General features: G+C 43.4%; 1 protein-coding gene across 1 annotated transcript; it reads right to left on the bottom strand.

Moving 5' to 3' along the window:
• Window positions 1-2983: 2983 nt before the first annotated feature.
• On the bottom strand, window positions 2984-4740 carry LOC100500997 (uncharacterized). Its single transcript, NM_001321486.1, has 2 exons — window positions 4477-4740; window positions 2984-3326 (listed from the first exon to the last, which is right to left on the bottom strand). Exons 1-2 carry the CDS (start codon window positions 4560-4562, stop codon window positions 3248-3250), a joined length of 165 nt encoding a protein of 54 aa, NP_001308415.1. The 5' UTR covers window positions 4563-4740; the 3' UTR covers window positions 2984-3247.
• Between the last annotated feature and the right edge of the window lie 6895 nt (window positions 4741-11635).

Here is an 11635-nt window from a genome sequence, read left to right as displayed (position 1 = left end):
GTTTGATTCTGAGAGTCAAGCTTCGGCTATGGTTAAAAATTTTGGCAGCAAAACAGTGCAAATAGCAATGAATGCTGTGGTAACTTCACACCTACTCGTCTGTTTATATAGTGCTGCAGGTAAGAAGGCGAAGCGCCAGGATTTTTACACCAGGCGGACAGCCGCTTGCACTCGCTGCGCGGTGGACCGCAGAGACCAAACAGTAACTCTGCAAGGTGGGACCGCTACGCGCTGGGAAACTGAATCGTTTCTCGACAACGAGCTCAGGGAAGGTGTTTTTTGGACCTTCGGCTTCCCGAAACTTAAGAGACTTTTTTCACGGATCAAGCTCGTTACGAAAAACGATCTAGCGCCGCAAAAGGGGCTACTGTTGGGACTATGCTTCGTCGCCGAAGGTCTTGTAGGAAGAAGCAGTTTCGGCTGAAGCTGTTCGTATGAGATGACCGAAGGTTCCTCTTCATGAAGCTTCGGAATTACAAACCGACTTAAAAGTAGAATGACCCTCTAGTCCATAAATGCTTAGGTCGTTGTTGTAATCCCTTATGAGGGGCATAATTGTAATTCCTCACAGGCTGTGTCCTGTGCCTATAAATAGTGAACAGTATTCCCTTACTCTTCACGGATCCCTGTATTTGTAATCGCATTATTCAGGAACCAACCTTTGCCAAGGCAGAGGTATAATTGTATTCAACACTTAAATATACTGAATGGATATAATATGGTTTATTTATGATTCATTTACCTTTGATATTCTATATTTTATGTCATCTTATACAATCTGTTAGAATTCAATTACGAAGATTTAACCTTCGTAATTGTATTGCCATCAACCTTCGTCCAAGGCCCATTAATCCCCAAGGGAATAATGCTTCGTTGGACGAAGAACATTAACATTTAACATTTTATGTTGTCTTGTTCTTAATTCATAGCATTTGAGAACAAGTCCCCAACACCCACAATGGATCAAATCTACTTCTCGTTTTTACCTTTTGCATTAGGAGTAGTTCTAGTTTAGCCCTAGCTTAGCCTCCCTCTACCTCAAATATTCTCCTCTGCGTCTTGGGTGGCCTGCCAACGCCAAGACACACACTAGGATCTCTCCTCTTCGACGGGGTCCCTCCCGAGAGGCGAGATCTAGGTCTGCTCCGAAGAAGAAGACCCTCTGCGCCATCTCGGACCATCCGAGCCCTAGGCACGGACAGTCCGGACTCCGGACGTATGCAGAGGAGTAGACGCTCCTGCGCTAGATCGCGGACCTTCCGGCCCTATATCGCGGACCGTCCGCGCCTTCGCAGAGAGCACCACCATACGGTCCTTTTCAGTGTTTGACGCCCAGATCGGCGCCAACAAGCCCAATCATAGCAGTGCCATTTGGCATGTAGCACAAAGACAAGTGACTTGGGTGCATGCAAATCGCAAAATGTTGACAATGGTTAATTTGCAAAGCTTCTAGAAATGAGGAAAATTGTCAGTTCTTTATTTTGGGTCAAACCATACAATGTGATGATCGAGTTCAAAGGGTAAAAAATCAATTTATTCGCTTCTAGAAAATTATACTTTAGGCCTTTTTTAGTTCATGGAGCTATTTAGTTAGCCGTTGACAAATACTTCACCTATCCGAAACAAGTATCATTCAGACCTAGTGCAGAGCGCTCTCTCGAGTTTACCGTATCATGGGTTCAAAGCAGAATACGGACTCTACCCATGTCAGAGCCTCCAAAACTAGATTGGATCTGCCCTCACTTTTCAAGAAGTCCAACATTTTTTCTAACTTTGATGAATATACAAAAATATTAATATTTATTATGTATAATTAGTGTCATTATATGAAACATTGAATATATTTTCACAATAAACTTATTTAGAAATATAAATATTGCTAATATTTTCTCTAAACCTAGTTATTTTTGTAAATGGTCAGCGCGTATTTTATACAACACTTTATTTTAGGACCGAGTAAATAGCTCTCTTGTATCAAAATGGGTCTAGCTAATAATTGTTAATAAATAATCTGTAACAAACAACTATCTCAATATTTGTACCAAAACAACTAATAGTAGCTAATATTGTCTATGAGCTATTAATTAGCTAGCTAACCTGAGAACCAATGAATTTAAATAGAATCTTAATTACAATATAAAGGTGAACTGAGAGGAAATAATGTGCGCGCCAGCAACTGTTTCATGAATCCGGAAAGCATTAGTTTTCTTCTAGTCTCTCTCATATATCTCATCAAAATGCTATTCTATAATGTTTCGACCTTTTCCACCGAGGGATAATAAAAATTTATAAGGAATTGACTCCTGAAGCCGCCTTGTTTCAGAGAAGTCCCTTAAGACCCTTCCATGAAGACAACAAGACTCTAGAAAATTGACTCGTGGGGCCTAGGAAGGAGAAGAATTGGAGAATGTTAACGTAATCCTTTGCCATTGTCCCACTTGGAGTCTAGATCTAGAAAGGAGAAGAATTGAAGATTTTCAGCATTCGTTGATTGCAGGCACAGCTAGGCCTGAAAAAAAAAACTTGAGTACGACGAGGCGGCTTGAGCTCGCAATGGCTTGGTTTGGAGCAGCTTGATGTTTAGAACGAGCATAAATCGAGTCTATTTTTATGGCTCGAAAAAAAAAATCAGCATAAAATCCTAATTAGCATATATTATCAAATAAACAATTAATTTTTGAGCTAAGCTTGACTCGTTACTTGATCGAGCCTTGGCTGGACTCGTTTCGACTCCTAACTACAGCTAGTCTATTCCCAGTTATATCAAATTATTAGCGCATAGTTAAGATGATGCAAATCTGTCAGAAACACATCTGCCTGAGTTTGCGTATGGCTGGTGACAGCAGGAATTGCATTCCAACATAAAGTTACTGCAGCTTTCACGCATCCGAAAAATAAACAGTCACAAATACTTTTGTTTTTCGAACTCTCTCCTTCTAACCCTGCCATCGGTAAGCAAGGACAAGAGGAAACTTCGAAAGGATTTGTCCAATCAAGCGAGATATATGGCACAATAATAGAGTTCATCTGACCAAGATACATACAACAGATTTACAGACCTTCACAAATAATAAAGCATTTTCCAGTGCAAATGAAGATGCGCGCACACACACACAAAAGATCACATCAAACAGACACTAATGCATTTCTAACGTGCGTGCATATAAGTACAGCATTTTATTCGGCGGTGGGTGTCCCGCATGGCCACATCTCCACGATGATGGACGCCCATGCCCTCCAAGCAGAACTAGCAGCAGCAGCAGATAGCCTCGAGGCAGCACTCACAGGTCTCGAAGCAGCAGAAGCAGCAGCACGCAGTGAACAGGCTGAAAAGAGAGGGGGAAAAAAAGCTTCCTTTGTTAACTGAAGCTTGATTAGCCAACAGCCTACTCAAAATCTGAACTCAGACCTAAATCATTAGCTGAAGCTCAAGGTCGAGAGGATAATTGTTCCAACAGAAGCGATGTGAACCAAGGACAAACATCGCATCTAGACGAAGGCAGATGTCACATGAAAAGGACCAGCAACTAGCAACAACCAAATTGACATTTCCCGTTTGATCATTCACATGAGCCAAAGGCACCACAGCCTCGCTGTCGTGGATTTATAGCCCAGTAGGGGACCTTGAAAACGATAGCCATGGACCCTTGCTCTGTTTGGCTGGCCAGATGCTAAAGAAAAAGGGTGAATGGACGTGCCGAAATAAAGACTAATAAAGAAGAGGAAAACTAGCAATGCCGTGAACTCACTCACATCACATGGTCCAAGAGGAAAGCGAGCACGAAGAATACTTTAGGAGGTTTTCTTAGGAGAACTCAGAACTGCATGTTCCCTTAATTTCCATATGGGAGGGATATCTTCCCAGTTCATGTTTACTCAATTTTTTTCTGGAAACCTCAAACTGTACATGGTTTTCTCTTTTGAAAACTCAAACCGCTTTTCAAAAGTTGCTGCTGAGTAATATTTACTAATATACCTAGGCTGGTATTCCTAACTCAATTTCAAAGTAGAAGACGAGACCTCCAAATAATTGGTTTGTATGAAGGTGTATGTTGCATATGACTTCCTAGTTTGGTCTTTCCAAGGTATTCTCGTTCATGTTAGGCTGATCTTGTGACACAGAAACCAAAGTAAGGCTTTCTCTGCAAACAACGCGGAGAGGCTGTTTCGAACCCGTGTGGCCAGGAGTATACTTGTGAATTATTCTCCACACTTCTTTCTATCCAACTAAACCAACCAATATTCTGAAACTGAACTCCGGATAAGCTTTTAACATCAAGTCTCAATACAAGATTCCTCCTTCTTTTGTTTCCCAAAGAAATGAATGAAGACAAGTTTCAGAGTTCAAAGTGTTCTTAGTTTTCATCACGGGTATCATGGTGGAAACTATGTTAACAAAACCACACACACATGTATAACAGAGATGGGTGTAATCGAGAAGAACAGAAACAACAGAAAGGTTAGCGAGTACCATACCATGCATATAGGCAGCCCTTCTCCTCATGGCGCTTCTGCACATGATCGTAGTAGGACATGTCCTGCCCACTGGGAGGATTATACATCCTGCTCACTAATATGGAGGAGATCCCTGTTCAAGTATCACCAATTTGCACGGACACAAGAGGAAGGGCTCTGAAGTCTGAACAAAGCAGGGAGCTCTACGGAGTTGTATGTGTGGAGCCTTCAGCCTTCTTTATAGATAGGGTTTCAGCTCCAGCTAGCATATGAGGGCTGCTTCCAGGCACCTTCCCAGTGCCCTGCCCCTGCGGGATAAGGAAAACTTGACCATGAAAGCGATATTTTGTGCTAATTTCTTCCATTAATCAACCATGCTTTGTTATTTCTAAAAACAAAAAAAAATCAACTAAGGGCTTGTTTGGTTAGATAGGAATTGAAGGGAATTGGACGGCTCAGAGTTTTATTTTTTTTCAGATGCTTAGAGATTCTTTCCTTTAGGACTGGAAATACTTTAATTGAAGTAGTAACTATTAAACCTATATATAATCCACACATATGAATAGCTAAATCTCTTAAGTCGATAGCCAGACGGGTCACATCAGAATTGGATGGAAACAAATCCACACACATGCAAGGAGGAACAGCTTTTTCCTCCTCGTGAGTATATCCATCTGGCTGGAAGTCTGCACTAGGCTCATAGCTGGATGGAAAATGGTGACCTGATTTTTCTTAGTGAAGTTAGGTCACTTCCGCATTCACTGACAGGTGGTACATGAGGGACCATGCTTGTTATCTATGACAAAGGAAGGATGACACTCGCGCTGACGGTGACAGGGAGAGGGGGGTAATACGGGACTTTCTTCGGTATACATCTTCTAGAAATGTTTTAGAATCTTGAACCTAACAACTACTTTTTATGGGTGAGCTAATATGTATGAACCTAAAATTATGTCCAAATCAAAGATTTCTAACACCTAGTATCAAAACCTATCTCTATGCAATAATTAACTCGATGTTCTTTGTGTTAATGCAGATTTGCCCTCCTAATACTAATTGGCGTCTTTTCTGGTAACTCACTTTTGGCGCCAATCCGGACGCCAATCACTGCGATGAGAACCGTCGGCGATGCTTTCTGTGAAAGCGATGATGGTACGCCGCCAGGGACCGGACGGTCCACGACCTAGCGCAGAGGCTATGGTTCCTGCCTAACGAGCCGGACGATGCGCGCCTGATGGTCGGACGGTTCGCGCGTGCGTAGGGCCGGTGGAGTTCGCCGACGGCGTCTAGATAACGCTCCCGGAAGGGACTCCATCGGGGAGGAAAGATTCTAGGATGTGTCTTGGGATCGGCAAGCCACCCAAGACACCTCTAAACGACATAGAGCGGGAAAGAGGTGAAGATAGAGAGAAGAATCTAAGTTACTGTCTACTCCTAGGGCAAATGTAAAGAACAGAAGGTAATTTGATTGATTGATCGATTGTTGGTTCTTCAATCGACCTGTGTGATTTTGTAAGACTGTCTCCAGCAACGTCCTCTATATACATCATCTATATCCGTCCTTTACAGTCTTCTCTAAAAGATTCCATCTCCTATATCTACTTTCTCTCCAACAACGTCCTCTAAATCACGTCCTCTATACATAAATACCTATATTAAAGACATTTTTAATTTTTTAATTTTTGTACATACGTATTTGTCATACTCTCAAATGTATTGTACATATTTTAGTTTTATTAAACCGGTTGTTTAAAGTATTCAAATAGATAGAGAACCGTTTAGAGAAACTCTACATATAGAGGATCCAACAGCGTTCTCTAAATTTAGAGGACCGTTTAGAGGACGTTGCTGGAGGGAGTAGATGACGTCCTCGTCCTCTAAACTTAGGGTACAGGACCCTTTAGAGCTCCTTGTTGGAGCTAGTCTAAGGGCCTTCCCAGCTTGGTGACCACTTTCCAAACTTCCGATCTCTGCTCCTTAGTGGCAAGACGGTGTTCCATACCACGTCTCCTACCTGGAACGACTTAGCCTTGACTTTCTTGTTCTAAGCTTTGGCGGCCATGATCTTGTCCTTCTCTATTTCTCCTAGAGCTATCACTATCTTGTTGGTCACTTCATCAATATTGTCCATCATTGAATTATAATAATCACCGCAATTAGATTGTTTTGCCTGGCGAACCTAACAGCATTTAAGCTCACATCGATAGGCAACACTTGAGAGCACCTAAGGGGGTGAATAGGTGATCCTGTAAAATTCAATACTAATAGCCACAAAACTTAGTTATTAAAGTTAGAATGGCTAAGTAGCTTGAAACGAGCTCTTGTGAACACACACAATCAAAGAGAAAGCACACAAGAGACACGTGATTTTTATCCCGTGGTTCGGCCAAGTAACACTTGCCTACTTCCACGTTGTGGCGTCCCAATGGACGAGGGTTGCACTGAACCCCTTTCAAGTGATCCGATGATCAACTTGAATACCACGATTTTTGCTTTCTTAGTCTTTCTCCGGTTTGCGAGGAATCTCCACAACTTGGATCCTCTCGCCCTTACACTGATGATCACAAAAGAAGCACAGAAGTAAGGGAGGGGAGAGCAACACACACAAGACTCAAATCACAGCACAATCACGCACACAAGTCACAACTTGAGCTCAAAACACAACCCACGGAGTTCACAACTCAAATGGAGCTCAAGTCACTATCTCAAAGAATCAAATGCGCGAAGTTGGAGTCTTGGAGTCTTAGAATGTTTCTTGTAAGCTTGGGTGACTCCTCCATGCGCCTAGGGGTCCCTTTTATAGCTCCAAGGCAGCTAGGAGCCGTTGGAGACCAACAAGGAAGGCCATCCTTGCCTTCTGTCGAGTGGCGCATCGGACAGTCCGGTGCGCCACCGGACAGTCCGGTGCGCCACTGGACAGTCACTGTAGACGGTCCGGTGCAGATCTCCTTCCTTTCTAGCGCAGACTACTGTTGCATGATTCATGGCAGTTGCGCACCGGACACTGTCCGGTGCACACCGAACAGTCTGGTGCCCCCTGCCGACCGTTGGCGCGGGCCACGCGTCGCCCGCGGATTGCGCAGCTGGCCGTTGCGCTGGCGACTGTTGGCTCACCGGACAGTCCGATGCACCACCGGACAGTCCGGTGAATTATAGCCGTACGCCGCTGTTTTTTCCTAAGAGTGGCCTGTTCACCGAAAACCAGGCAGGCGCACCGGACACTGTCCGGTGTGCTAGACCGAGCTGGACTTTGGCTGCACCAAGCCAAGTCATTTGCAATTCTTTTCTTCTCACTGTTTCTAGCACTTAGATAAAACATATTAGTACTTAAAAACTATGTACTAAGTCTAGAAACATACCTTCTCTTTGATTTGCACTTCTGTCTTTATTTAGCACATAAGAACTTATTTAAATGTGTTGGACACTTAATTACCAAAACATAATAGAAATTGCCCAAGGGCACATTTCCCTTTGAATCTCCCCCTTTTTGGTGATTTATGCCAACACATCCAAAAGCGACCAAAAGAAGTGCAACATCAATGCAATTGAGAACAAAATTGCGTTTGTACAAATTTTGACATATTTGGATCATTCTTTGCCACCACTTGGTTTGTTTTTGCAAATCAAAATCATTTTCCTATCTCTAAGTCAAACACACTTGTTTAGGCACAGAGAGATATTCCAATGGAAAATTGATCAAGTGCCAAAAACTCCCCCTTTTCCCATAATCATAAATTCTCCCCCACAAGAGACCAAATTTTGCAATAAGAGTATTTTGGACAAATAAAAAATTCTAACTCTACTACTTTCAAAATTCTCACGTGGTAGCTGATCTATTTGCTTTGGCCTTAATTTCTCCCCCTTTGGCATCAAGCACCAAAACAGGATCATTTTTGGCCCATTAACCCCATTGCCTCATAAAAAATGTCAATTAAGAGCAAAAAGGCAATAAGAGCATAAGAATGAACTTGGAGGTGAGTACACTAATACCGGAGTGCAGTGGAAGTCTTTGCATGGTCCAAGTTCACCTTTTCCCTTTCAATGCACCTTTAAGACTACATCTAGTACACTTAAACACAAAGGTTAGTCTCAGAGGGTCAAGTTGTGGCACATCTCTCCCTAAATATGTGCATCATTCACACATGGACTTTTGAGGTTCGGGGATCCCTTGCACAACTTGAGCACCATAAATAAGCAACAAATTGCATTAATGTATAAGTAACATGATCAAAGGCATAAAACACATGTATGTTATAGATCAATCCAAGTTACGTGAATCTAAGACATTTAGCTCACTACGCAGCCTACAAAAGGTTTTCTCATCTAACGGCTTGGTAAAGATATCGGCTAGCTGGTTCTCGGTGCTAATATGGAAAACCTCGATATCTCCCTTTTGCTAGTGGTCTCTCAGAAAGTGATGCCGGATGTCTATGTGCTTAGTGCGGCTGTGTTCAACAGGATTATCCGCCATGTGGATTGCACTCTCATTGTCACATAGGAGTGGGACTTTGCTCAGATTGTAGCCAAAGTCCCGGAGGGTTTGCCTCATCCAAAGTAGTTGCGCGCAACACTGTCCTACGGCAACATACTTGGCCTCAACGGTGGATATGGCAATGGAGGTTTGTTTCTTTGAACTCCAAGACACCAGGGACCTTCCTAGTAATTGGCACGCCCCTGATGTACTCTTCCTATCAACGTTGCATCCAGCATAATCGGAGTCTAAATATTCAATTAAGTCAAAGGTAGACCCCTTTGGATACCAGATCCCGAAGCAAGGGCGTAGAAACTAAATATCTAAGAATCCGCTTAACGGCCACAAGGTGACATTCCTTAGGGTCGGATTGAAATCTAGCACACATGCATACACTAAGCATAATATCCGGTCTACTAGCACATAAATAAAGTAATGACCCTATCATAGACCGGTATGCCTTTTGATCAACGGACTTACCTCCTTTGTTGAGGTCGACATGTCCGTCGGTTCCCATTGGTGTCTTTGCGGGCTTGGCGTCCTTCATCCCAAACCACTTGAGAAGATCTTGTGTGTACTTCGTTTGGGAGAGGAAGGTGCCATCCTTGAGTTGCTTCACTGTCATCCTCAAAGCCAGGGGGTTGTTCCACATACACCTCCTCCTTGATCGGCCCGTTGAGGAAAGCGCTCTTCACATCCATTTGAAACAACCTGAAAGAGTGGTGAGTGGCATAGGCTAATAATATTCTAATAGACTCTAGCCTAGCCACAGGAGCAAAAGTCTCCTTGAAATCCAAACCTGCGACTTGGGCATAACCTTTTGCCACAAGTCGAGCCTTGTTTCTTGTCACCACCCCGTGCTCGTCTTGCTTGTTGCGGAACATCCACTTGGTTCCCACAACATTTTGCTTGGGACGTGGTACCAGGCTCCAAACTTTGTTCTTCTTGAAGTTGTTGAGCTCTTCCTACATGGCCAACACCTAGTCCGGATCTTGCAAGGCCTCTTCTACCATGAAAGGCTCAATAGAAGAGACAAACAAGGCTCACAAAAATTGGCTAAACGTGAGCGAGTTGTTACTCCCTTGCTTATGTCAGCCAGAATCTGATCGACGGGGTGATTTCTTTGGATCGTCGCTTGGACTTGAGTTGGAGGGGCCAGTGGTGCTTCTTCCTCCATAACTTGTTCTTCTTGTGCTCCCCCTTGATCACGTGCCTCTTCTTGAGGAACCTGTTCATCATCTTGAGTTGGGGGATGCACCATCGTTGAGGAAGAAGGTTGATCTTGCTCTTGTTGTTCTTGTGGTCGCACATCTTCAATTGCCATGGTGTGTATTGCGGCCGTTGGAACATCATCTTCATCTATGTCATCAAGATCAACTTGCTCTCTTGGAGAGCCATTAGTCTCATCAAATACAACGTCGCTAGAGACTTCAACCAAACCCGATGATTTGTTGAAGACTCTATACGCCTTTGTATTTGAGTCATACCCTAGTAAAACCCCTTCTACAGCTTTGGGAGCAAATTTGGAATGTCTACCTTTCTTCACCAAAATGTAGCATTTGCTCCCAAATACACGAAAGTAAGAGACATTGGGTTTGTTACCGGTAAGGAGTTCGTAGGAGGTCTTCTTGAGGAGACGATGCAGATAGAGCCGGTTTATGGCGTGGTAAGCTGTGTTCACAGCTTCCGATCAAAACCGCTCGGGCATCTTGAACTCTCCAAGCATCGTCCTCGCCATATCGATAAGCGTCATGTTCTTCCTCTCTACCACACCATTTTGTTGTGGTGTGTAGGGAGCGGAGAACTCATGCTTGACACCTTCCTCCTCAAGATACTCCTCCACTTGAAGATTTTTGAACTCGGACCCGTTGTCGCTTCTTATCTTTTCACCTTGAGCTCAAATTCGTTTTGAGCTCTCCTTAGAAAGCGATTTAGGGTCCCTTGGGTTTCTGATTTATCCTGCAAAAAGAACACCCAAGTGAAGCGAGAAAAGTCATCTACAATTACAAGACCATACTTACTTCCCCCGATGCTAAGGTAGGCGACGGGTCCGAAGAGGTCCATGTGAAGAAGCTCCAGTGGTCTTGATGTTGTCATCACATTCTTGCTGTGATTAGTGCTTCCCACCTGTTTCCCTGCCTGACAAGCTGCACAAGGTCTATCTTTCTCGAAGCAGACATTGGTTAGTCCTAACACATGTTCTCCCTTTAGAAGTTCATGAAGATTCTTCATCCCAACATGTGCTAGACGGCGATGCCACAGCCAGCCCATGCTAGTCTTAGCTATTAAGCATGCATCTAGATCGGCCTCCTCTTTCGAAAAATTAACTAAGTAGAGTTTGTCGTCTAATACACCCTTAAACGCTAATGAACCATCACTCCTTCTAAAGACAGAAACATCTATATTTGTAAATAGACAATTATAACCCATGTTACATAATTGACTCACAGACAGTAAGTTGTACCCAAGCGATTCAACTAAGAACACATTGATATTTGTAAAGAGAATGCTCGGATGTAATGACTATCTTTCCCAATCCTTTAACCTTGCCTTGGTTCCCATCTCCAAAGATGATTGAGTCCTGGGAATCCTTGTTCTTGACGTAGGAGGTGAACATCTTCTTCTCCCCCGTCATGTGGTTTGTGCATCCGCTGTCGATAATCCAGCTTGAGCCCCGGATGCATAAACCTGCAAAGTAATTTACACTTG

The sequence above is a fragment of the Zea mays genome, chromosome 8 (genome assembly GCF_902167145.1).
Source record: "Zea mays cultivar B73 chromosome 8, Zm-B73-REFERENCE-NAM-5.0, whole genome shotgun sequence".
NCBI classification, from domain to species: Eukaryota; Viridiplantae; Streptophyta; class Magnoliopsida; order Poales; family Poaceae; genus Zea; species Zea mays.
The sequence above is the reverse complement of the archived record's forward strand: the minus strand, read 5'-3'. Positions and strand labels throughout refer to the sequence as shown.